At 38.4% G+C, this 23,012-nt stretch overlaps 1 protein-coding gene across 2 annotated transcripts; it reads right to left on the bottom strand.

Annotated features, from left to right (window-relative positions):
• Positions 1-2,939: 2,939 nt before the first annotated feature.
• LOC112577419 (tonsoku-like protein) lies at positions 2,940-22,997 on the bottom strand. Of its 2 annotated transcripts, none has more exons than XM_025260484.1 (25): positions 22,775-22,997; positions 21,100-21,195; positions 20,174-20,361; positions 19,612-19,819; positions 19,334-19,406; positions 18,702-18,873; positions 17,311-17,422; positions 16,866-17,005; positions 14,750-14,902; positions 14,100-14,225; positions 13,317-13,524; positions 12,782-12,864; positions 12,396-12,476; positions 11,686-11,922; positions 11,233-11,350; positions 9,897-10,047; positions 9,048-9,782; positions 8,281-8,434; positions 7,160-7,238; positions 6,796-6,942; positions 6,286-6,521; positions 5,690-5,861; positions 4,782-4,954; positions 4,471-4,541; positions 2,940-4,311 (listed from the first exon to the last, which is right to left on the bottom strand). In XM_025260484.1, exons 1-25 carry the CDS (start codon positions 22,950-22,952, stop codon positions 3,936-3,938), a joined length of 4,467 nt encoding a protein of 1,488 aa, XP_025116269.1. In that variant the 5' UTR covers positions 22,953-22,997; the 3' UTR covers positions 2,940-3,935. The 2 variants fall into 2 exon arrangements, with proteins under 2 accessions (XP_025116269.1, XP_025116268.1); XM_025260483.1 differs by having other exon boundaries at positions 6,796-6,945.
• Between the last annotated feature and the right edge of the window lie 15 nt (positions 22,998-23,012).

A 23,012-nucleotide genomic window follows, 5' to 3' on the forward strand; every position in this document is an offset into this window, starting at 1 on the left:
TACCGAGACATACAAACTAAGAGATGGGTGAAAAAGATCACTGTTTTCTCAACAGTAAATTTAAAAAGGGGCAGGAAAAAATATATCTGCTTCCCCAATGGTAAATGCCTAAAAACTCGCAAGACAAAAAGTGGTTGTAAGGGAAATGAAGAGAACTTCGTGCCGACTGCAAACTCTACCTTGCGCGGTCATTTCATATCAGGATTTCAGATAAATGACTCGTGTTCGATCAGCTAGATCCCAATATTATATTGTGGGTATGAAAATCAGTGAAAGAATACAAGCCTCACCTTGACAAGCAAAACAGCCCCTTGTAGTGTAATTTCGAACATCTTTGCCAGGCTTGGACAAAAGTACCGTAAACTAAAAGATGCGTGTTGCAGCGCAAAACAATGATTTCGAAATAACAGTTAACGGAGAGAGCCTTGTAAGTGTGAAAAATAGCAGTGCTGCAAGATATAAATAGCCACAACGCTATCGCATAATAAGTATTTTATTACAGGAACAAACATTTGTAGAGACAATGTGCAGAGATTTACAATTCATAATACAGTCAAATCTCCCTACTATGCCACCTACCGGGACCGAGCAAAAGTGGCATAGTAGCGAGAGTCGCATAGTAGAGAGGGTTCGTAAAAACGGCTTTATTTGTTCAAGTTACCCGTCAGTCCAAAGCAGGGGTGGGCAATTAATTTTCCCAAGGGGCCGCATGAGAAATTGGGATGGTTTTAGAGGGCCGGACTAATATAGTTAACTCAGTTTTACCTAATACTGTATGTATAGTATATATACTGGCGGGCGGGCCGGTCAGAGACAGGAGGCCTTTGCCCAGGTCTGGTCCAAAGCTCTCAAGAATCGTCGGCTTCGCTAGCTATCTCCTCTCATTCTCCCCCTCACCTCTTCATCCTCCACCCCTCCCAACCATATCCGCGCACCTGCATCCTGTCGCTAGTCGACCCCCTCACACCTTCCCTCTGTCACGTGACTGTCACCCGGCCAGCGACCACCACCCCCCCACATTGCCAGCCTCCACCCTCCCTGTGTGCGTGCTATGTTCCATCCCACCTAACTGCGATGTCCCACACTACCATACAGTATAGTAATCGAGCACTGCGCGGAATTTCACAACTTGTGTCTTTTAACAGTCACAAAAAAGTGGCATAGTAGCGAGAGTAGGGGTGGCATAGTAAATTTTTTTTACATTGAATTTATAGTCGGGACCGAGCAAAAGTGGCATAATACCGAGAGTGGCATAGTAGCGGGGTGGCATAGTAGGGAGATTTGACTGTATATATATAACATATATATAAGAAATAATACTTTTATTACAATTTTTACCACCATCCCTGTCTCTCACACACACGAGAAAAAGGGGAAACATCATTTTCCTTGCATTTATTAAGATCTTCACCACCATCTTGTAGTGGTGTGGTGGCTTGCGCGCCTTGTCGATCCTCAGAGCTATGTCGGAGGGAGTCTTGTGCTCCTGGCAGGTCTAACCACGCCGAACAGGTCTGTCAGGGGAGAGGCCAGACTAAAATGTTGCACCCTGGCCCTCCAGGTTGGGGGTTTTGATTTGGGCTAACAACCAACTCATTAAAAACAAAGCTGTTACGGAAACCGCAACAGTACCACAACAAGGGCCTGGTCTGGAAGATTCCTCTCTAGAAGAGCTTATGACGCATGCTGATGAAAGCCTTAGGGAAGCCAGCTCGCCGACTCATCTTTTGACGACCAAGGCAAGAATCAGGATAGGGACCTGAAACATCAGAACCCTCTATGAAAAGGGCAAGAGAAATGACGAAATACAACATCAGGGTTTTTCGGTTATGCGAAACCAGATGGAATGGAAGTGGCCAGACCAGACTAACATTGGGAGAAACCATTATTTACTCTGGCCACAAAGTCCTGGACCACGATCCTACCCAGGGAGTAGCACTGCTGATGTCAACACAGGCAACAAAGGCGCTGATGGCATGGGAACCAGTGTCACCATGGCTCATGTCAACAAGATTCAACGCCAAAAGAAGGAAGTTACCGAAGACAGGTGACCTCTCTCAGTGTAACAATTGGCGGGGGATCATCTCCAGTAAAGTTCTATCAAGGGTAATTCTAGAGAGACTGAAGAAGGCACTAACCAAGAAACTGAGACCGGAACAAGCAGAGTTTCGCCAGGATAGATCATGAATTGACCACATTGCCATCCTCCGTATCATCGAGATGTCTATTGAGAGGCAGTCCTCCCTCTATATAACTTTTGTGGACTTCGAGAAGACATTCGACAGCGTAGACATGGACGTCATCTGGAGGCTGATGATCCACTATTACATTACACCTAAGCTCATAAACATCATTCAAGGTTTGTACGAAAACTCGTCCTGCCAAGTTATTTCCAATGGCAAACTTACTAAACCTTTTGTAGTGAAGACCAGTGTAAGACAGGGTTGCATAGTATCACCAACAATCTTCCTGATGACCATAGACTGGATTATGCGCAAGACAACCCAAGACAACACCGGTATCCAGTGGACCTTCACCAAACAGCTGGAGGACCTGGACTTTGTAGATAACATTAGTCTTCTATCTCATAGGCAACAACATGCACAAACCAAACTGAGTAAGCTAGAAGAGGAAACTGAGAAGACTGGCTTAAAGGTCAACAGAAAGAAGACCGAAGTGATGAGAATCAACAAGCAGGAACTCCCAATCCAACTTCAAGGAGAGAACATCCTGAACACAGACCGATTCACGTATCTGGGGAGCAATGTCAACAAGGATGGTGGAAAGGATAATGACATCAAAAGCCGCATCAAGGCCAGGCATGCTTTCAACGGCCTACGCCCCATCTGGAACTCCCGAGCATTATCCTTCAGCAGTAAGACCCGTATCTTCAACACCAATGTATGGTTCTGAAACCTGAAGAGTGACAAATACCATGAACAACAAGCTCCAGACCTTTACCAACCGATGCCTACGCCATATTCTGGGAATAAGATGGCCTGAAAAATCTCCAACAGCAGCCTGTGGAAAAGAACCAGCCAGAATGCCACTAGCCAAAACATCACAAAACGCAAATAGGGTTGCATAGGACACACCCTGCGCAAACCAGCTGATACCATTGCCAAGAAAACGTGACTGGTACCCTCGGGGAAAGAGTAGATGGGAGACGAAAGCAGACTTGGAAACAGTAGAAAATGAGGCAAAGGACATCGGAACCACATGGGCCCAACTGAAGGGGACTGCCAAAAACCGGGTCCGCTGACGAGGTGTTGTTTCTCAAAGGAGCAACAAGGAATAAACCAACTAACTTAAAAAGATCTGTCTGTATATCAGTACATAAAATATACTGTTCAAAAAGACATGTCACCTAATTATGTTTGTTTTAAACTAGTTATTTATTAAAGGCTCTTAAAATTATTAAGTTAGGATTATGGTTGTGCTGATTAATAAATAATGTTATTCATGCGTAAGCTACTGTACATCTTATAGTCTCAATTTCTTGAGATGTTGAATATATATACAAATGGACATAGAAATAACCCTGAGCATTTTGACTTTGTTAATAAAACAAGCACCCACCAAAATGTCAGAAATGTTTTGATTTTCAGTTGAAAAAAAGGCCAAACACAAACCCAATGGTGTCAAACATGGGCAGGACCAGATGAAATAATTTTAATGTAAAAATTTTCTTTTCAAATCAAACAAGACTGGTATGGTAATATAATTCACTGATAATGAAGTTCAAACTTCAAAGTAGTTTATTAGGAGAATTTAAGAAATAACTTGAATGTTCAAACTGATAATGAAGTTCAAACTTCAAAGTAGTTTATTAGGAGAATTTAAGAAATAACTTGAATGTTTTCTTGGCTGTAAATCACTCACTTTGAATTCAGTCCTATCACTGGTGATACAAATGCAGCAAAAGTGTCTTCTAGTTAAATTTGAAATGACGATGGCAGTATGCCATCAACAGTCAAAAGAACACAACCTTGTCTGATGAGGACTTTGGCTGCATGAGACCATCGCTGTGTCCATAGATGGCTTATTTCAGACTGCTCTCTCTCCTCTAGATGTTGACAGGAGAATTTGAATGTATGCAGAGGCCAGTCACTGGCAAGTTTGTCTGCAATTGCACTCATGAAAATAGTACCCAGTGGTGAGGTTAGTGCACATGACATAGCCTCCACGTGCTGCAGGCGGCTGCTAGGGCTCTGTGTGGAACACCACAGAAGATTTTGAAGGCAGGATGTTGTCACTGCTGCATTGAACGACACATTCAAGTACCGCAGATGAGGGCAATGCTGTGGGAGACTGAGAAAAGAAGTATGATGAGTAACTGGATATTTGGATAAAGGTGAACAAAACAAAATGAAACAAAAGTTACATGCTTACACACACTGTATTCAAATGTATGTTGAACAACTGCTCAGAAGAAAAGGGAATGAAAAAGAGTGAAGCATAATAACCTACCTGCGGATGATGATAACTTCTTCTGTATCCAATTGACAACCTGCCACGGACAGCCTTTCCAGAGTATGACTCTGAAATAAATATGCACATAGTTAACAGAAACAAAAACCCACTCAAAAATGCACCCACATACTGACTACACTTTACTAGTTTTAGAGATCACCTACCTTATGTCTTTGTAACTTCAATCATTTATCAACAATATTCTTTTTGGTAATAAGATGATGATGCATACTTTTTACTAAATTTCTGCACTACCAATATTTTAGCAAAGTAGCTCCAAAAAATTTCAGATATGTAACATTACTCACTACAGCCTGAAAGTCCTGCAGATGGAAGGCACACTGCCCTCTGTTAGTGTCTAACACAGTGTTGGCAATGTCAAGACTGACCAGAGGACATTGCTTCAGACAAGAGAGAAGCAGCTCTATGCCTGCTTTATCAAGGCTGTTATGAGAAATTTCCAGATGACGAAGACTGCACCCTGTTGCAGACCCAACCAAACATTTTTATATTCAATTTTACTAGTATAATTGCTGTCTTGTTAGCTCCAAGTTCACAAATACCTGCGACACCTTATTCTAATGTGTAGTGTACTTTTTGTTCCCCTTTTGAAACAGAAACAGCAGGTATCAATACCCAGAAAAGTGATCATAGGTACAGGCATTGTGATCAGTTCAACTGTTCTAGGCTGCACAATACTAGTTGCAGCTATAGTTGTTGCTATGATCACTAAATATGAACTGACACATGATGCAGAGCAGGATTTCTTTGATACAAAAAAGAAAAAGGACAATTATTTAAATGTTGCTATAATGGCTCCAATCTTTTTAAGTCCATATTATGGCATTTGAAGAAAATTGGTCTAATGTGCATTAAAGAAAAAAATAAAAGTTCTACAACTCAAAACAAAAACAATGTAGTTGCTGGCAGAAAACCTCAGTACTGGCTCATTCATTTAATTAGCTGCATAGTATTGATGGAAGGTGAAAGTGGCATCGGAATAAATGTTTTCTTAAGTAATGTGTACAAATGTTAGTACATTAATGAACTCATTAAGCATTTGATAGTTAAAACAAGTGCTTCATGGATATTATACCACACTGAAGTTTGATTAGGTGTATTTAAAAAATACCCTGGATAAATGTGATTAAGGCCACCCTGTTCTTTTGATAAAGTAATATTACTTTGTTAATAAAATGTAAAAGTGTGTACTCACGCTGCAGCACAGCACACAAGTTCTGGTTGGAGGCAAAAAGAAGTTTGGATGTCAGCCTGCAGCTATTCAGGCATAAATGTTCTAATGAGACCAGTTTGTCCAAGATTGTGCACAGACTGTCAGCTATCTCATTTCCTAGGCTATTGTGACTCATCTTAAGTGTCCTCAGTCCCTGTACAAAGTGAACACTTAAGTGCAAGCTTTATGCCAAAGTCATGAATGAAAACTGATGGTCATATATTTGCCATCAGTTTAGATATTGATCTTAATAACAAAACTCACAAAGGTTGTATAGGCCTGAAGGCTTTATCCATTCATGAAAATATTTTTACTCTTTTAACATGTTCTCAAGATCCTTAAGGACAACCAGCTCAATTTCTGTCTGGTCAAACACACATGCTTATATTTACCCATGACTGATGGTACAACTATTCAAGTATTTCTCTGCTGTCACAGCCAAATCCCTAAAACCAGATGTTACCTAAGGTGATGTATAGCATAGCTAATATACATCTATATTGGGATTTTGTCAGAAGTAATTGACAAAATCAAGCATAATCTCCGATGTGAAACTTTTCAAATTGATTTAGATGTACCTGCAGAGGTCTTTTTATGTCATGGGGTGATCTAACATTAGAGCTGCCTGGTAGCAACGGCCTTGAATGCAGAGAAATAAGAGATGATTTTGAAGTGCAAACAACTGTCAAGTTGACCAAGTAAGCAAAACCTTGGGCAGTAATGCCATTATCTTCCAGATTTAAAGTATGAAGGTTTGGTAAGTCTGGCAAGACTTGGACGAGCCATTCCAGACCAGTGTCACCTATATCATTGCCTGAAATCACAAATAACAATGATCTGGGATTTTTTGGCTGTTCTGATAATCAAAATTTTTTCTTAGCAAAAAATTTCATAGGCTTATATGTGCAAAAATATTACGAACCTTTGTTCATCCTTCAACTTCAAAGCCCCTTTTTATCATTGCAATAACAAAACTACTGTTTTAAATATGGGTTTAAAGCAATGCCAGTAAACAAAGACAAAAGCACATGCACATAAATGTACTAGGTATGAAAAAAAATGTTTTTCATTGTAGACTTGTTTTTCACCTGGTAGATGCAACTCCTTGAGACTTGTTTGTGCCTGAAGAGCCATTATTGCAGGCTGTAATACAAGTGGACTAAGTGCTAGGTCTGCCAGTCTCAAAATGTTGCATGATTCAGCTTGCTTCAGCTCTGCCAAGATGTTTCTGTAGACTACTGTCACATACAGACAGCACCAAAGGGTATACACATCAAATTTTTCAATCACAACCAATAACTTGAAATAGGGTTTTGTACAAATATTAAAAATATTACCTAATTTCATGTTACATGTACTACTATTCATCACATATTATACCTACAGAGAAATCTGTACATGCCAGACTCAACAGCTGATTTTCTGCTTGGAATATGGTGAGTGTATTATTACCTGTATGACAAGACCTGCATGCTTGCAAGTATCGTTCACTGAGACTGGACTGATCCCAGCTGTTTACCACACCTTCTATCTGCACAGACAAAATGACTGGGATCATGTGTCAGCAATTTCTTTAGCTAATGACATACCTGACAACTCACCAATTTTTGCTGGTTCAATTATGCTCATATTAATCAAAAACATGGAACCTGAGCTTTAAGCTGTTTTGCAAAGACTACAGCTGAATGTTAGACAATATATGGCTTTGATAAATCAAAAGCAAAGTGCCACCAAATGGTGTGCCATTTTACAAAAAGCTTTCAATGTTTATTTAGCATTCTGCTATGGAAAGGTCTATGTACCTTGTGTTTAAATAATTTATAAAAGAATTATTATTTTAATGCAACAATGTAAAAAATGTTCTCCAGACATCTAGCCTGATTATTGTAAAAGGTTCTCCAGACATCTAGCCTCACTATGACGCAAGTCTCTAGACATCTAGCCTGACTATTATAGAATGGTCTTCAATTTGGACGAAAGCAGTTGACATGCAGCTCTAGGACAAGAAACCCTTTTTGTTCACACAAGTCCAAACAATGTTTTTCGATGCTTAAATCTGTTATTTGCAGTGATGAACAGGAGTTTTAAATCATACGTAATAGAAAGTCAATGAGAATAATTAACTAGAAACTAGATCAGTCTTTTAAGTTTTGCTGCAGCATCCAGAATGTTATTCTTTGTATATGGAAGTAAGCCAAGGTGAATTCATTAACTCGGTGCCATGCCAGACTGGACTTGTTGCCTAACCACCACTTTTTTAAGGTATTCCAATTCAAGCAACTCCCTGGAATTGATAATATAATGGATTTTTATGTTATCAACAGGGCTTCTGCTTACGCAAAAAAATGCGTACAGTACGCATTAAAAGTTCAGAGGACCCCTTCAATTTTCGTCAATGGGGTCCCATTCAAATTTGGGCGAAGAACAGGGACCCCTTAAAAATCTGAAGGGGTCCCTGGGACCCCAAAGAATTTAGCCTTAGCAGAAGCCCTGTATCAATATCTGTAAAACTGAAAACAGTTAACTATATGTGAGAACTTTTAGTGATGTAAGACAACCCAGTAGAAACTCACGAGATCATTGTCAGATAGCACCATAGCAATGATGTCATTGGGTGACAAGAGAGCACCATCTGAGCTAGAAAAAGTCAGACGTGGGCACCGACCACAGTAACTGCTATATCGCTGGCTAGCCTCTTCACTGAGCCATCCAAATGTCCTTTGGTCACTGCAAATAATAAAACAGCAGTCAGGAGTGGGGAGATTAGTGTTTTACACTGAGCCAGCAACTAAGGTTAGAAAGAATAGAGTGCCCATAACAGGCAACTTTCACTGTATTGGTGACAGGCAGCAAAGTCAGAAGACATTTATCATGTACTGTAAGGACCAGAGTGGTTAGAGACCTGGGTAGGGCCATCACAGTTTCCTCATTTATAAGATGTTAATGGTTATCAGGCCCCAGTTAAAATTAATGGGGGGTTTTCAGACTACCAATAAAAACCAATGGGTGGTTTTCAGATTTTTATTTAAAATAGTTGTAATTTTAAGAGTTTCAGTTAAAACTGACCATATAGAGGAAAAAGTACACATTAATGTATGTGTTAATATTATAATTTCTTTGATTCCTGATATCAAGAAACTGTAATTATCACAATTTTTTATGCAAATGACATTTGATAACAAATGACAAAATACTAGTTTTAAAATGTCTGGTTTATTACTTGCTTTTAAGTGAGGAGACCTCATAAAATCTGATACATAAAAATTCCCTTGAAACTACACTTTGATCTTAACTTTTGGCTGTGAGGTGATATAAACAAGTCAGCAAAGAGTTAACTTACGCCACTGCTGTAGGAATGAGAAAGATAGAGCCTTCTATCTTGACCTTGATGCGTAAGATGCTGTCTTGGGCATGGGTAGACTGTGACTGTCCTGAATGACTGGTGTTTAAATAATTATTTTCAAGAACATTTTCAAAAGCATCCTCCTGAACTTCTAAAGGAGCTAAACAGGAAAATGACTTGAAACTGCTTGCTTCAGTGCTCTGCTCTCCAGATGAGGATAAAGGTAATAATGAAGGCACCTGCTCTATGCTCTCTTCCTCAGATTCATTAGCTGTACCCAAGGGGCTGCTGATTGTCCGATCATCATCCTTATAATCATTCGTTATACTGTTTTCTACACTTAAAATGTTTCTTTTGTTTGTTCTACTAGATCTTCCTGTAAGACTCAGTCGAGCTCGCTTGCCCTTATGAAAGTAGGAACAGCTAGCAGACAGTTTATCTCTCATTCTGCCTCGCTTGTGTCTTGCAGTCTGCAGATCATCAATAAGCCAATCATCACCCACTAGTTCATCTTCCCTGATCAGAGCCTGCGTACTCTGGGGTGACATCTGTGCTTTGTGGCATCTGGCGGTAGCAAGAACAAGTGCTTGTGTGGAGTTACCAACACTGGAAATTGCACTGCGATACAAATGAATGGCATCTTCTTCGTTAGAGACAGCTTCTGTCTGAAAAAGGTTTTTGTGGACATCAGACCATCTCTCTTTCCTCAAACTTCTTTCAGTCAAGACAGCACTGCAACAGTAGAAATTTTAGACTGTGTTTAACACAACTTTAAATCATGATTAGAAACATTTTAGGTCTAAAATGATCTGACAAATCTATATCTATATAATTTAAAAGAATTACTTTATTTCTGAAGCCTTCTTGCTAATGCTGGTCTGGCGATGCTGCCTGAGACTAGTCCTGTTTTCATTGTGAGAAGTAGATGATTGAGCATCAGATGGTTTGTTTCTCTGGCTGGATGTCGTAGCTTTACTTTTCATCACTGTGTGTATACCTTTACCAGAAAAAGGATAATAATGGTAGAATTCTATGTAGCAAAATCTAACAGTAGCCTCTTCTAAAATCACTTCCTATGTACATGGCATACACATAATATAAACACCTTGTATTGTTGAGTCTTTTGCAGGAACATAAGAAAGATCAAAGTAATGCCTTAACAAATTTTGTACAGTGGTGTGATGAGAACTTTCTGGATTTAAAATTAGACAAAACAAAAGAAGTAAATATAGACTTTAGGAGAATCAAAGAGGATTGCTACCAGTGTGATACACAGTAAACCTGTTTAAACTGCTAACTCTTTCACATACCTGAGAACTATTTTTGATTGCCAGCTCAAATGGAATTTAAACACTGAACACATTGTTAAACTTGGCCAACAAAGAATATACCTTCTGCATAAGCTAAATAGTTTTTCAATTAGTTAAGCAATCTTTGGCTTTCTACCAGTCGTTTATTGAGTCTTTTATCTTTCTCACTTCTTGTGTACTGGTTTCGCAATTTCTCTGTTTATGATAGGAATAGTCTGAACAGTATTGTCAACATCTGTTCTAAGATAATTGGTATTGAACAGAGGGATTTAGCCTCTTTCTGTGACCAAAAATAGTAATGAAAGCTTCACACATTTTGTTAATACCTGAACATGTACTAACAAGAGAATTTGTATTATTAAGCTCAGGTAAACATTAATCCATGCCAGTATGTAAAAGTAACTGACACCTGAAATCATTTGTGCCATTGCAGTCCAGCTGCTGAACTTCAGATGAAGTGTCGGTGGTGTGTATGTGTGAGTGATGCTGTAGGTGAGCACATGAATATCCTTGATGTAAGTTTATTTGTTTGTTATATATATATGTCACTTGCTCATTTTTCACCCCTTCATTTGCTAATATTTTTCACTGTTGACATCTTTCAACGCTGCATCTTGCAACGAACTTTAATTCTTATTTTTATTTCCAACTTTTACTTTTGTGACTAGAGCACATTCCCATGTTCAAAATGCCCACTGGGACAAATAAAGTTGGTCATTGTCATTGTAACCATGGATACAGATCTGCATACTATGCATAATGTGATGAAGACTGGCTTCTAATCCTCCAACACCCACTTCTTCAAATAAATATTAGCACACTTGTTACCAAAGTGGTATCGTTAACAGCTGGAGGCATCTCTCTCCACTTACTTTTTTCACGATCCTGGAGAAGTCTAAGTGTGGCATGATACTGTGTTATGGTATCCTTGTCCAAGGTCTCCGCAACACGTTCATGCCAATCTTGCAAGGCCTGACTAGCAACAGCACCCTGAAAGTTTGTTATAACACAAGACTATATGCAAAACTTTCAGAAAAATGAAATTACTTTTGTGACGTTAATGACAGCAATGATTCTGATAACCTGTCAGCAACTTTGCGCTTTGTTTTGCTTGGATTAACATTTAAGAGCAAATCTTAAAACACCAGACTGATGTGAAAGACAGACAAAGAGCCCTGAACATGGAACAACTCGATCTGAGTCTGCAGTAGATTTTACAAATAAACTTTTTAATCTTTTATATGTATTTCTGGTGGTCACTTCCAATTAAAAAGTATCTGACTATTGAAGTCAGTAAGTCAATATTAGGAAGAAACTTGACTAACATTTGAGTCTTCTGCTAGGACATTGGCGCCCATGTCTACTAAAAGCTGGATGATCTCCAAGTTGCCACATGAAGCAGCATCAATAAGGGGAGTGATGCCATTGCAGTGGATACCTCCACGGTCATTGATGTCAGCACCTGCTTCCAGAAGAGCTTCAACAATTGCATAGTGGTTGTTGTTGGCTGCCTCATGAAGGGGTGTCCACCCACAGTTATCTCGCACATTTACTGGGTGTCTCTGTAATTCAGCATGAACATGTGTACACACAAAACACAGTATGCAAGTAAATGCACTTATATGAACATACTCCATTATATGAACATACACTTCTCCATTATTTTGTAATCATTAACATTCCATCTGTAGAAGCATATTTTCAGGCTAATGCTTTGTTATCATGAGATTTTAAACCTGTCTCCTGGTTTTCCTTTTGCTGTCCTTTGTGCATAAAATTATTTACAATTCAGATGAATCATATCACAGTTGTAACACAATGTTTAAAGGATTGAAACATGGTTTCAAGACCATTTTATTTTTCGCCATCAAAGGTCCTGCCTGCCTTCGCAGCATTAACCCCTTCCCCCCCACCCACCCACCCCCCCAAAAAAAAGAAACAAAACAATCAAACAAAAAAAAAAAACAAACAAAAAAACAAACAAAAACAAAACAAAACAAAAAAAAAACAAAAAACAAAATGAGAGCCCACTTACCTCACTCAATAGTGTGCGAACTCTCTTCAGGTTACCCTTGATACATGCAATATGAAGTGGTGTCTCACCTTTGTCATTGACCTGATTTATTAAAAAATTTAATTTATTTTTAATTGAAGTAATAATCATGTAAATACATCTACATTTAGGCATTGACTTGCCTGAATCATTTGATACCCACCCACTCCCACCTCACACTTTCATTCTTGGGTGAAATACCATTCACAGCACCATATATATATTGGTAAAAATGCCAGAATAATTAGCATGCAAGAACACAGAAACTTGCACTTGTGCACACATACATATATGCATCTACAATAAACAGAAGCCATGTGTAAGGTCAACAAGAAATGGGATGAAGTTAACAGAATTAAGAAAGTTGCCTTGTCTATTCTACTTGTTCTTCTTGCACTAGCTGTTCCTGAAGCAACGGGTGAGAGAATGTCTTCTTCTTCTTCAGATGATTCTGAAAGAAGAACATTAAAGACAATACCAAATAATTCTCTTTTTCTTTTTATACATTTCAAAAAAGATTTCAGAAGACAATCTTCACATTTTGTCCTCCAGAATAAAGTAATAGCTGCAGTGACAAAAGAACATTTTTTAAAGCCTTGACACCATCAAACTAAATGCATATAATAAATTTCTGAGATGTACTTTGAGAAGCCGAAGCATCTCAATGAGCAGAAAATGCAAACTGATACAAACTTTTTAAGTTATATTTATGCTCTACCCATCATTATAATTTGACTAAAACAGAATTCCAGCAATAATTTCTTGTGTTTCCTTGGCCCTTAAATTTTCAACTGTTCTTAGATTTTATTGTCAACATTGGCTTATCAAATCAATAACTGAAATACATGATGTTCTTGTAGTGAAATAAGAAGAGAAAAAGAAAAAAGAAAAAAGGAAAATAACCTGAACTTGTTAAATCAGAAAGGCTGTTATGTCCATCCCCATCAGTCTCATCTATACTTTCTTTATCTGTTTCTTCATCTGTTAGCTCATCCTCCAGTTTTAGTCTGTAGTCTGCCTGCAGCTGCTGTAGTTTCAAAGTGGTTTCCTGCAGATCACTGTCCTGACCAAAGGACTTCTGTACAGCTGCTAGCATGCGAAGAACTTTTGCCTGCAGCACAAACATTTTCATGAAATGTTTTCTGTTACAATTTATTATTTTCAATCTGCAGAAAAAGTATGGTGTTTTTTTTAAACTGACATTCATATTGCTCCTGAAATGAACTGGATAAGCTTTGCAAAATGGAACACCAATAACTCATGATGATGATGATATGAACAATTACAGTCACAGTAGCACTGAAATTAAATGGGCACAAAACACATCTGATGTCAAGAAACCAGAAGTTAAAAGGTCAAGGAAAATTAAACATAAATTAAAAGCTTTTGGCAGCAAGAGCTTTGTTTCGGATCAACACATAGCTCAATGCACTGACAACTGTGGTGCAACTGACTCTAAAATCATATTTTCTTCAGGTTTTTTTACTTTTTTTTTTTGGAGGGAGTGGAGAACGGGCCACCCACTTTCTTATGCTTGTGGAAATGAAAAATGTGATGACCCTGACACTGAACGCACATAACCAAATTCCAGGTGAAACCCTTCACCACTAAACTCTATATGAAGCAATTATTTATTGATAAAAAGATTGTTCATTTACTGTTGAAATAAGAATGCCAGCTACAAACCTGAAGATGGGGCTTTCTTGCTTTTAAAGCACAAGAGAAAGCAGAGTTATAGGATTTGTGGAGTTCAGGATAGCCATCACCTCTTATTTCTTCTTGATCAGCTATATTGAGCCATGTAAGACAAGCCTAGTGATAAAGTAGAAAAATTAGTAATAAAGTAATGAAACTGATGATTACACACAAAGGCAAAATCACAGAAATATGAAGTCAAACTAACATTAGAGTCAAATACTAAGATGGAGGTAGTAGTTATATTATGTAATGATATGCTGGACAAAAAAACAACAAAAAATTAAAAAAAAACCCACTTCTGTTTAAAGGTAAAAAGTAGAACCACTATGGTATACAGAACAAGATGTTCTATTCTAAAATCTTGAGTAAAAAACACGAAATACTGATGAAAAAAATAGGGCAGAAATAAACACTGGGTTTAAAAAGAAATAGTTACACAGATACATCCCTGAAAATTTCAGCAAAATAAGCATTTGCTCGAACAAGATACACGCAAGATCTGTGCACATTCTTGCCTTTGATTCCAGTCATTAGAGATGAAAATCTCTTCATTCATCAGTTATTTTATTTATCTTCACCATGCTTGAAGTACTTATACTGCTTCTTACAACAAGCAAACATTGTGGCACTAGTCAGACCTGTTCATTATCTTTTTCTCGAAGCTGTAATTCTTTCTGATAGCAAGCAATAGCAAAATCTGGCTGTTTATTGTCTGCAAAGGTCTGAGCCAGTGAGACATATGCTGGGACAAGCTGGTGTGCAGGTAGTTTTAAATGTTCTCCACATGAAAGCTGCAACAACAATAATGAATGATGAAATCATGGTTTTTATAAAATGCAACATCGAGAGCTTGACAAGTTATACTTTCAACCTCAGCTTAAAAAAACATTTTAGACCAGGGGTCTCAAACTCATATTAGCATGTGGGCCGCAGTGGAAAGTAACAGCCAGTCAGCGGGCCGCACCACGAAAAGAAAATGTTTTTTCATTAAATTTTACGAACACTACTGTCACTGCAGTTAAATGCTAAAATAAAGTTTTTATAATTATTAATTACATTTAGTGTAGTTTATTACATGCACAGGCAGTTTAGTTTATTAAAATAAGTTGACGTTGTCTCTGTCACTAATAACGGGGGTAATTTTCACTGCGGGAGTTAATCACCAAGCACAACATACATATACACCGCGGACATGGCCGAGGGCCGCACAAAAATGTTTCGCGGGCCGTATTCGGCCCGCGGGCCGCGTGTTTGAGACCCCTGTTTTAGACGGTAAAATTCCTTTCTTCAAGTACTTACCAGATGACACGACTATATGGAGTTATCCTGACTAGCTACCTCAATTCAAGCTATCCACTCCCGATTGGTGAACCTGACCAATAAACAGGGAGAACACAAATTCGACCAAACTTTGCCAGTCAGTGAGCTCTCACAACAGTTTTTGGCCTGGCTGAGGAGAAACCAACATCAAGGAGGCAAGAGGGAGCTAACGAGTCATGTCATCTAGTAGAAACTGGAAGACAGGAGCGAGGAGCTGGGGAGATTGTTGTTTTATGCCGAACCTGGAGCTAAGACTATATCACGGCAAGGAAGCCAGACCTGTAAATAGATGCCACATGCAGAGAAAGAATAGCATGCCCAAGACAAAAGCTGAACCCAATGACAGCCAACCCACACTGTATTTGTGACAAGCGCTAACCATTGCATCACAAATTGCCCTACTGGAAGAAAGGAATTTTACCATCAAAAATGGAATTTCTTCTTCATACTGTCCCAGATGACATGACTATATGGAGAATAACAAAAAGGTGGGAGATGTGGAAAACAAGAAAAACAACAATTCCAGCCAGGCGGCATAGCATGAGACCCCACAACCAAGCTACTGAGGAACACAGGCAAGATAGACCTATGGACACATTCATCCTTAGGTTATGCAACAAATGCATCTACATGAACATGCATACACACCCAGACTATTAAGGAAACCTGTAAGTGAAGGTGGCACAAGCACGTCAACACCTCCCTCCCCAATGCTGTCTGCATGGCCACGAAGGCCCCACGTCACATAGTGACTTGAGGGTGGGTGGAGGCGTTAAGCTATTGGTCGTGTGGCCCAGTCCCTCTAATTTTCTCTCTTTATGAGGAATGTAGCGGTGTGGTGAAAAAGCTGCTATTCAGTGTAGAGGGACAATGGTTGTCTAGCCTTTCCTTGTTCTGCTCTAAAGATTTATTTTTCCACCATGGTTCATCTCTGATCACCTGCACCCATCTGTTCTTAGGAGCAGCATACTTCACAAAGTAAATTGCAGAGCAGGACAGGAAGTCAGCAGAGCGAACACATAAGACAGTAGAAGACTTCACCACACTTCACAGGCTGCACACAGCTTATCCATGAGACATCAGAAACAAGGTAGCTGAAACACATCTTTACTGCATGAAATTGGGCAAAACCACTGGTGTGAGGGCTCACTGACTGACAAGGGTGGGGTGGGATGGGAGTAAGTTGGTCTAATTTGTTTTCCTGTTTATTGGTCAGGTCTGACCAATCGGGAATGGATATCTGAAATTGAGGTAGCTAGTCAGGATAGCTACATATCATCATCTGGAACAGTACGAAGAACAAACCATTTTTGCTGACACCAATGATGACTAAATATAAAAGGTAGATGAAATTAGATTTAAAAAAGAAGCAAATAAGAACAAATTTTGGTCCTAAATGTCATACAAAGATATACACAGTGAAACATCACATACCATTTTCTGATAGTATCTTATTGCCTCTGTAAAGTTGTCCATAGCAGACAAAGCATCACCAAGTTGCTCAAAGGCATGAAACATGTTTAAGGTGCCACAACCAGATTTTGCTCCTTGCATGGCACTTTCCATTAATGTCACTACAACAAACCACTGAACACTGTATAAAGTATTAATGATTAGTGTAAAATAATATTAATGATAGATCACTTGTAAAAGACATTTCCTCAACAGAGTGAAGCTCAATGTACTCTACCAAGATTGTAGTTTTTTTTTTTGCTTGTATAAAGCATACATTGTGCCACACACTTAACAACATAGATCACTATTTTATATGCTACTTTTAAGCTGTAGCATTTTTCTGAGCAGATAAACAGAATGAGATGTTAGTTGTTTATTTATGCATTATGCAGCTTGTCATGAGCTTGAATTACTATATATTTACCTGCTTTAAATAACTTGGTAATTCTTGCTGTGTCTTCTGAAGTGGATAAAATCTTGTGTGCTTTCTTCAAGCAGTGTTTAGCAAAGCCATAGTTGCCTACTGTGACATTGACCTGAAAGTGAAAACATCTGCATCATTCAGAAAAAGAGAAGAAATCATCAAGAAGTCATCTAGGACTTTTTTTATTTCGTAACAATTATTTATTCATTCATTCATCTAGTACCAGCGGACAAATGGTTAAACTGGTCACTGGGGGAAAACAACTGGACAGGCGAAGCAACTGACAATGCTCGTGACTTAGGCCAATATGATGGTAAGCAGGTCTTACATACTTGATGTTTGCAGGTCAGTTCTTCCTCTCTTCCCCTTGGTGTCCATTTCCTCATTCTAAAATACCATGAAGAAAGGTCTTAGAGGCTTAAATTCCACCTGGAAGCCCCCAAGAAAGCCTACTGATCCCAAGAAAGGAGAAAGGTTGGGCATTGAGACAGGATGATACAGACCCAACTGAAAAAGGACCACTGGATCCACTGGCATGGTGTGGTTTTGACCCTACACTCCACTGGGGGCAAATAGGACTAAAAAAATAGAAGAAGATGCAAAATGTGGCGTAAGCAGACCAGCTTGCACTGCCGGTTGCTGCAAGATGGGGTTCCCAGTGGCCCACTAGGATGGTGACTCCTTTGTACAATTTCAGTAATTCATTGGCTTCAAGTCATTGGTTCTGCATTCCACGAAAGAGATTCATGTAAGTGAGCTTGTCAACGTGCTGAGCTCTCTTCTAGAGCCCTCTCTACCAGACTCGCTTCTAGAAAATTGTTTGACATAAATAGTCATCAGCCTGGAGGTAGCATGGCGACACTGTTGCCTGCATTCTACCCCACCTGAGAGTACCCACAGGTCTTCAGCAACTATTTCATCTGCAAGATCCCTGATATTCTCATATACATGTAACTAGACTTGATGTTGGCACTCACATGTGATCATTGTTGATCCAGGCCTTGACTGATCCAGTTTCTTTTGCATTGTCTATCTATATTCCACACTTTGGGCTTATATGCTTGGTGGCACCCATCTCCTCTCCAAGTACATTTTGTTTTTGGTAATGTAACCATTTCCCAATCAATAAGCCAAATTGCATATCATTGCATTCACTAAGAATCAAGCATGCACTCTGAATATAACAAGAAATGATTAACAATTACTTGCAAATGCAGCGAACATATTACTCTCAACAAGAGAAACATATTAATAACTTAGATTCCTCAAATGTTTTTACAAATCTTTGATCTATCATTACATCTTACATTACAATGCACTCAGAAACAGGTTGCAACAGTCTGTTTACTCTATTTGTCTGCTGTCAAAACTGTGTAAAGCCTCTCTCATACCACTGCCATCTGAAGGTAGACCTCTCCTTGATTGTGCTTCAAGTTCAGTTTGGTGGCTGTAGCTAGTGCTACTGTAAGAGAGCGTAAAGCCATGCTGGGGTTGTTACTGCGTTGGTACATGACTGCCATGTTGATATGACACAGATACTGCTCCTCTTCAAGGCAATATTTCCTAAAAACAGAACTTTAGATATTGTCACTACAGCATATATGTTCTGTTGTAGTATGTTTTATAGAATGATGTCCCTATAACAGTCATAATACAAATAATAAATTCTTTTGATTTTCTCTAATTTTTGTTTACAAATAATAAATTATCAAGAAACATGAAACTACTTTTCTGACAACTTTCACTCACTGAACACTAGTAATTTACTAAATATTTCTCACCAATACTGCATTAATGTGGAGTAACTAAAGGCACCATGTTGAAAATAGATGACAGTTGTACACAGGACCCAGTGTGTTAAAGAATATTTTACAGCAAATCTAGAATTTTCTAGAGGTGCAGTAAAACAGAAACAGAATGAATTACAATCAAAAATGTTTAGACATTCACAGAACACTCCTATCGTCAGCAAAATACTGTTGATAATGAAAAATTAACCAAGAATGATCGATTCCCAGCTTACTCAGCAATTGCAAGTGCTCGTTTTAGATACTCTGCAGCTTCTTTCTCAGCTCCTCTTGCATCATGCACAAGACCTGAAAAAATGAATGAACTTCAATGATTAGTAGCAAAGAAACTCAACAAGAAACAGGAGAGAAAATTTTGCCATTATAAACATGACTGTCACAGACAGAGAGAATAGTTTGAAATATTTACACACACACACACATATATAAAAAACAAGAAAGATAAGCGAAGAATATGTGTCAAAAGCAACATGAACTCACAGATCCTTTTTACCTAGATTGAGAAAAAGACGTCCCTTCATAGACATGTACTCAGATTGTGTTAATTTTGAGCTGCTTTTCAGCATTTCACAGGTCTCCAGTGCTTTAATAAATGAATGTTCTGCCTTGTCCAGTGACAACTTTGCCAACTTCAGAGTTTGAGTTTCAGCTTGGCATAAATGGGTTCGTCCTATTGTAGCCAGAGCTCGTTGCACCTCAACCTTTCATAAACAAGTACACAAATTTTAATGATCCCCATAATAACCACAAACATTTTTTTTATATTGGAAATATACATCATCAAATCCTGGAGTGAAAGTAACACACAAATTTATTATATTCTTATTTATGCTAAACAAATTATCTGCATTTCTACTAAACAAATCATTAGCTGTTCTCTCCATCAAACACATTTCAACAGCCTACTCTAGACTCCCATTTTCAGAAACATACAAAACTTTTGCAGTCTTGTGAGTCAAGATGAATCACCCAATAAACAAATAAATCTTTTGCTTTTTCAGTCAGTGTAAGAACTTTTTTTACTGGGCATGACAGAGTCATAAAAAAATGTAAACCTGGTCTCTGCATTCTTGTGCAAGTACCAAATGTTGGTGCTGAAATTCCAAAGCCTTGTCATACTGTGCTAGTGCACAATGACATTCTCCAATCTTGCGACATGCTACAGCTTCTCCAATCTTGTCACCAAGACCCTCTGATATGATTCTCTCTCGTTCATGTTCTTCTATTGCTTCTGTATAGTTTCCTGTATGGTGAAGGATTTGAATATGTATAATATCTGGATAAAACACTGCTTTAAAATACTAAGCAGAGAAATATTGACTGAACAAAGTGCAAAAATCTTCATTATCTAAAGGACTAGTTCATTTACTTGTGACAAGAGAAAATTATTGCAAGACACCAAATACTCTAAAAATGCAAGGGGTTTTCACACCCTCAGTTAAAATTCTTGGAGGCAGTAAAAATTAAACTTACTGGAAGAGTCGTTGACTGATGTGCTAGTAATGATCTAGAACTGAATGTGTCCAAAACAAAGGAAATGGGTAGAACACACCACACACTTTTATGTTTTCAAACCATCAGTGCACATCATTTGAGTTTTTAGATCTCTTTTGCAATTTCTGAGTTCTCCAAAAAATATTTTGTTTATTACTAAATGTCTTCAGCAATATCTCCAACCTAAAATCTATTATGTTTCTATGGTAGATTTTCTATATGTGAATTTTAGTCCCACTATGTGATTTAATGATAATAATAATTTATGTGTACTTGTATTGCACAGCATCACTTTCTGCACTGACCAGAAATGATAAATGAAAATTAGACAGACAATGGACGGTGAGATACATGTAGGCATGTAAGCTTTAGACTAACGGCAAATAACTATTGCAGCACTTTTGCTACTACCTTAGCTTACTGTATATGACACACCAACTAATCCTTCATGAGTGGTTTTGATCAAGTTGTTTTAGTACATGCATACCATTTTGCGAAAGCAATTCTCCCAGCTGATTGAGGATGTGTGCAACTTCTTTCAAATCATTTTTCTGCTCTGCTTTCTTTTTATATCGCTGTAGTCCTTAAAGACAAAAAGCAACAAAGGAAATACTAGTTTTTCAACAGGAATACTGTAACACTGGTATGAGCATTCAAAACTAGATTAATGCAGGCAACATTCTTTTTAGTCTTAACATACTTAGAATAAAGATCATTTTAATTATAATAAGGTATTAGAATCACTGGGGAGGCTTCAAAGCACAGTGGTTAGTGCACTTAAATATGAAGCAGAGGGTTGCTGCTTGAAGTCCTGCTTTGGCCTGTGGCTGATAATCTTCCCCTTCCCCAGCAGCTTTCTGGGAAACTGATTTAAAGGTAGTAAGAGAGGGATGGTGACCCACAGGATGAGTCACATTCAATGCTCTTATGGCTAGTAGGCTTTATCTTTTATTAGAATAATTCTACAGAATTATACATATCTGTAAAAGAGTAGTAGAACAGGTGAGGGACAAATTCACCTCTTTCATCTAGCCATTCACTCTCCAAGATATTAAAAATTCTGATGAAGTGGACTGTGGTGTAGACACCCCGCTGGGAAAATCAAAGAGATGCTACTAGCCCAGGAAGTGCTAGGGCATCAATGGCAGATGGAAGACAGCAATGGACACCTTCTTACAGGAAACACTGGTACACTCATCTGATAGACTAAATATTGCAAAGACCTACAGCTGGAGATATGGTAACATCCTTCAAAACAACCAGCCTATAACCAGAAAACCTGCCAACCCACCAGCCCTACAATAAGAAGTCAAAAGAGTGGATTTACAGTCTGAAGAGAGGAAAGTCATCTGTCACTGGCAATACATCCCACCTGAGCTGCTCCAGCAGTACAGGGTGAAACAACAAAGGCACTCATTGCTCTATGCCTAAGAGGCTGAGAATGTAAGCCTTTACAGTCATTAGTCATATCCCTTCCAAAAAAAAAAAAAAAAAGAAAAGAAAGCAAATGGTGCCAGAACTAAAGAAAAATAAGCCTAATCAGCCATCCAACCAAAGTCATGCTGAAAGTGATTAAAAAAATGCATCAACACAACTGCTGAACTGCAGTTGAACCGATCTTTAACTGTCACATCCTGATAAAAAAAGTATCTTCAGTATGAGCAGGACCTCTATCACAACTCCCATCACTTTTAAAAAAACTTCTGACAGAGTCTGGCACAAGGGTTTAAGCAATGTGATGAAAATATTCAACATTAAAGACGGTCTCGTCCAAAGTGTTGTATAAGATCTCAAAGAAAACAGGACTGATGGGTAAATGAGTAGAAGATTTCTTTCACTCGACAATGGGTGCCTAACAGGGGTGTTTCATGGCCTGTGATGTCAATGTCTTTCTGGAGATCATAAAAAATAATAATAACAACAAAGAAGATTGATATAGCACCTTTCCAAAGATTTGCTCATATCACTTTATATAAATCATACGTACATCACCTGTAACACGTACTCTAATTTTTACAGTTTATTTTCAGTATTTCTTGGAAGTGCAGTGATCGTGCGTAAATCTGGTCGATTTGTACTACAATTTCAATTTATGGGAAAATGTAGCAAAACTTGTATGTACTTTATTTACACAATATATATCTTTATATATATATACTTACTGGAAATTTCTTTTTCCAAATCTCTGTCCAACATATTGCATCCGATTTTACTGAATACGTTAATCTTTGAGAGGTGTTGCGATTGACTGAATTCTATATCACGTACACATTGTTTATGTTTTGTGAAACGCAACGTTAAACAAACATTTCTCGAGTGAAGTCCTAGTCCCATGTACATGTACGTAAAATGTCTTTGGCGCCGTTTGGCTCGAACTGGGAGTGCCGAGACTGGGCTAGC

Source organism: Pomacea canaliculata, linkage group LG12 (assembly GCF_003073045.1).
Source record: "Pomacea canaliculata isolate SZHN2017 linkage group LG12, ASM307304v1, whole genome shotgun sequence".
In the NCBI taxonomy this organism is placed as follows: domain Eukaryota; kingdom Metazoa; phylum Mollusca; class Gastropoda; order Architaenioglossa; family Ampullariidae; genus Pomacea; species Pomacea canaliculata.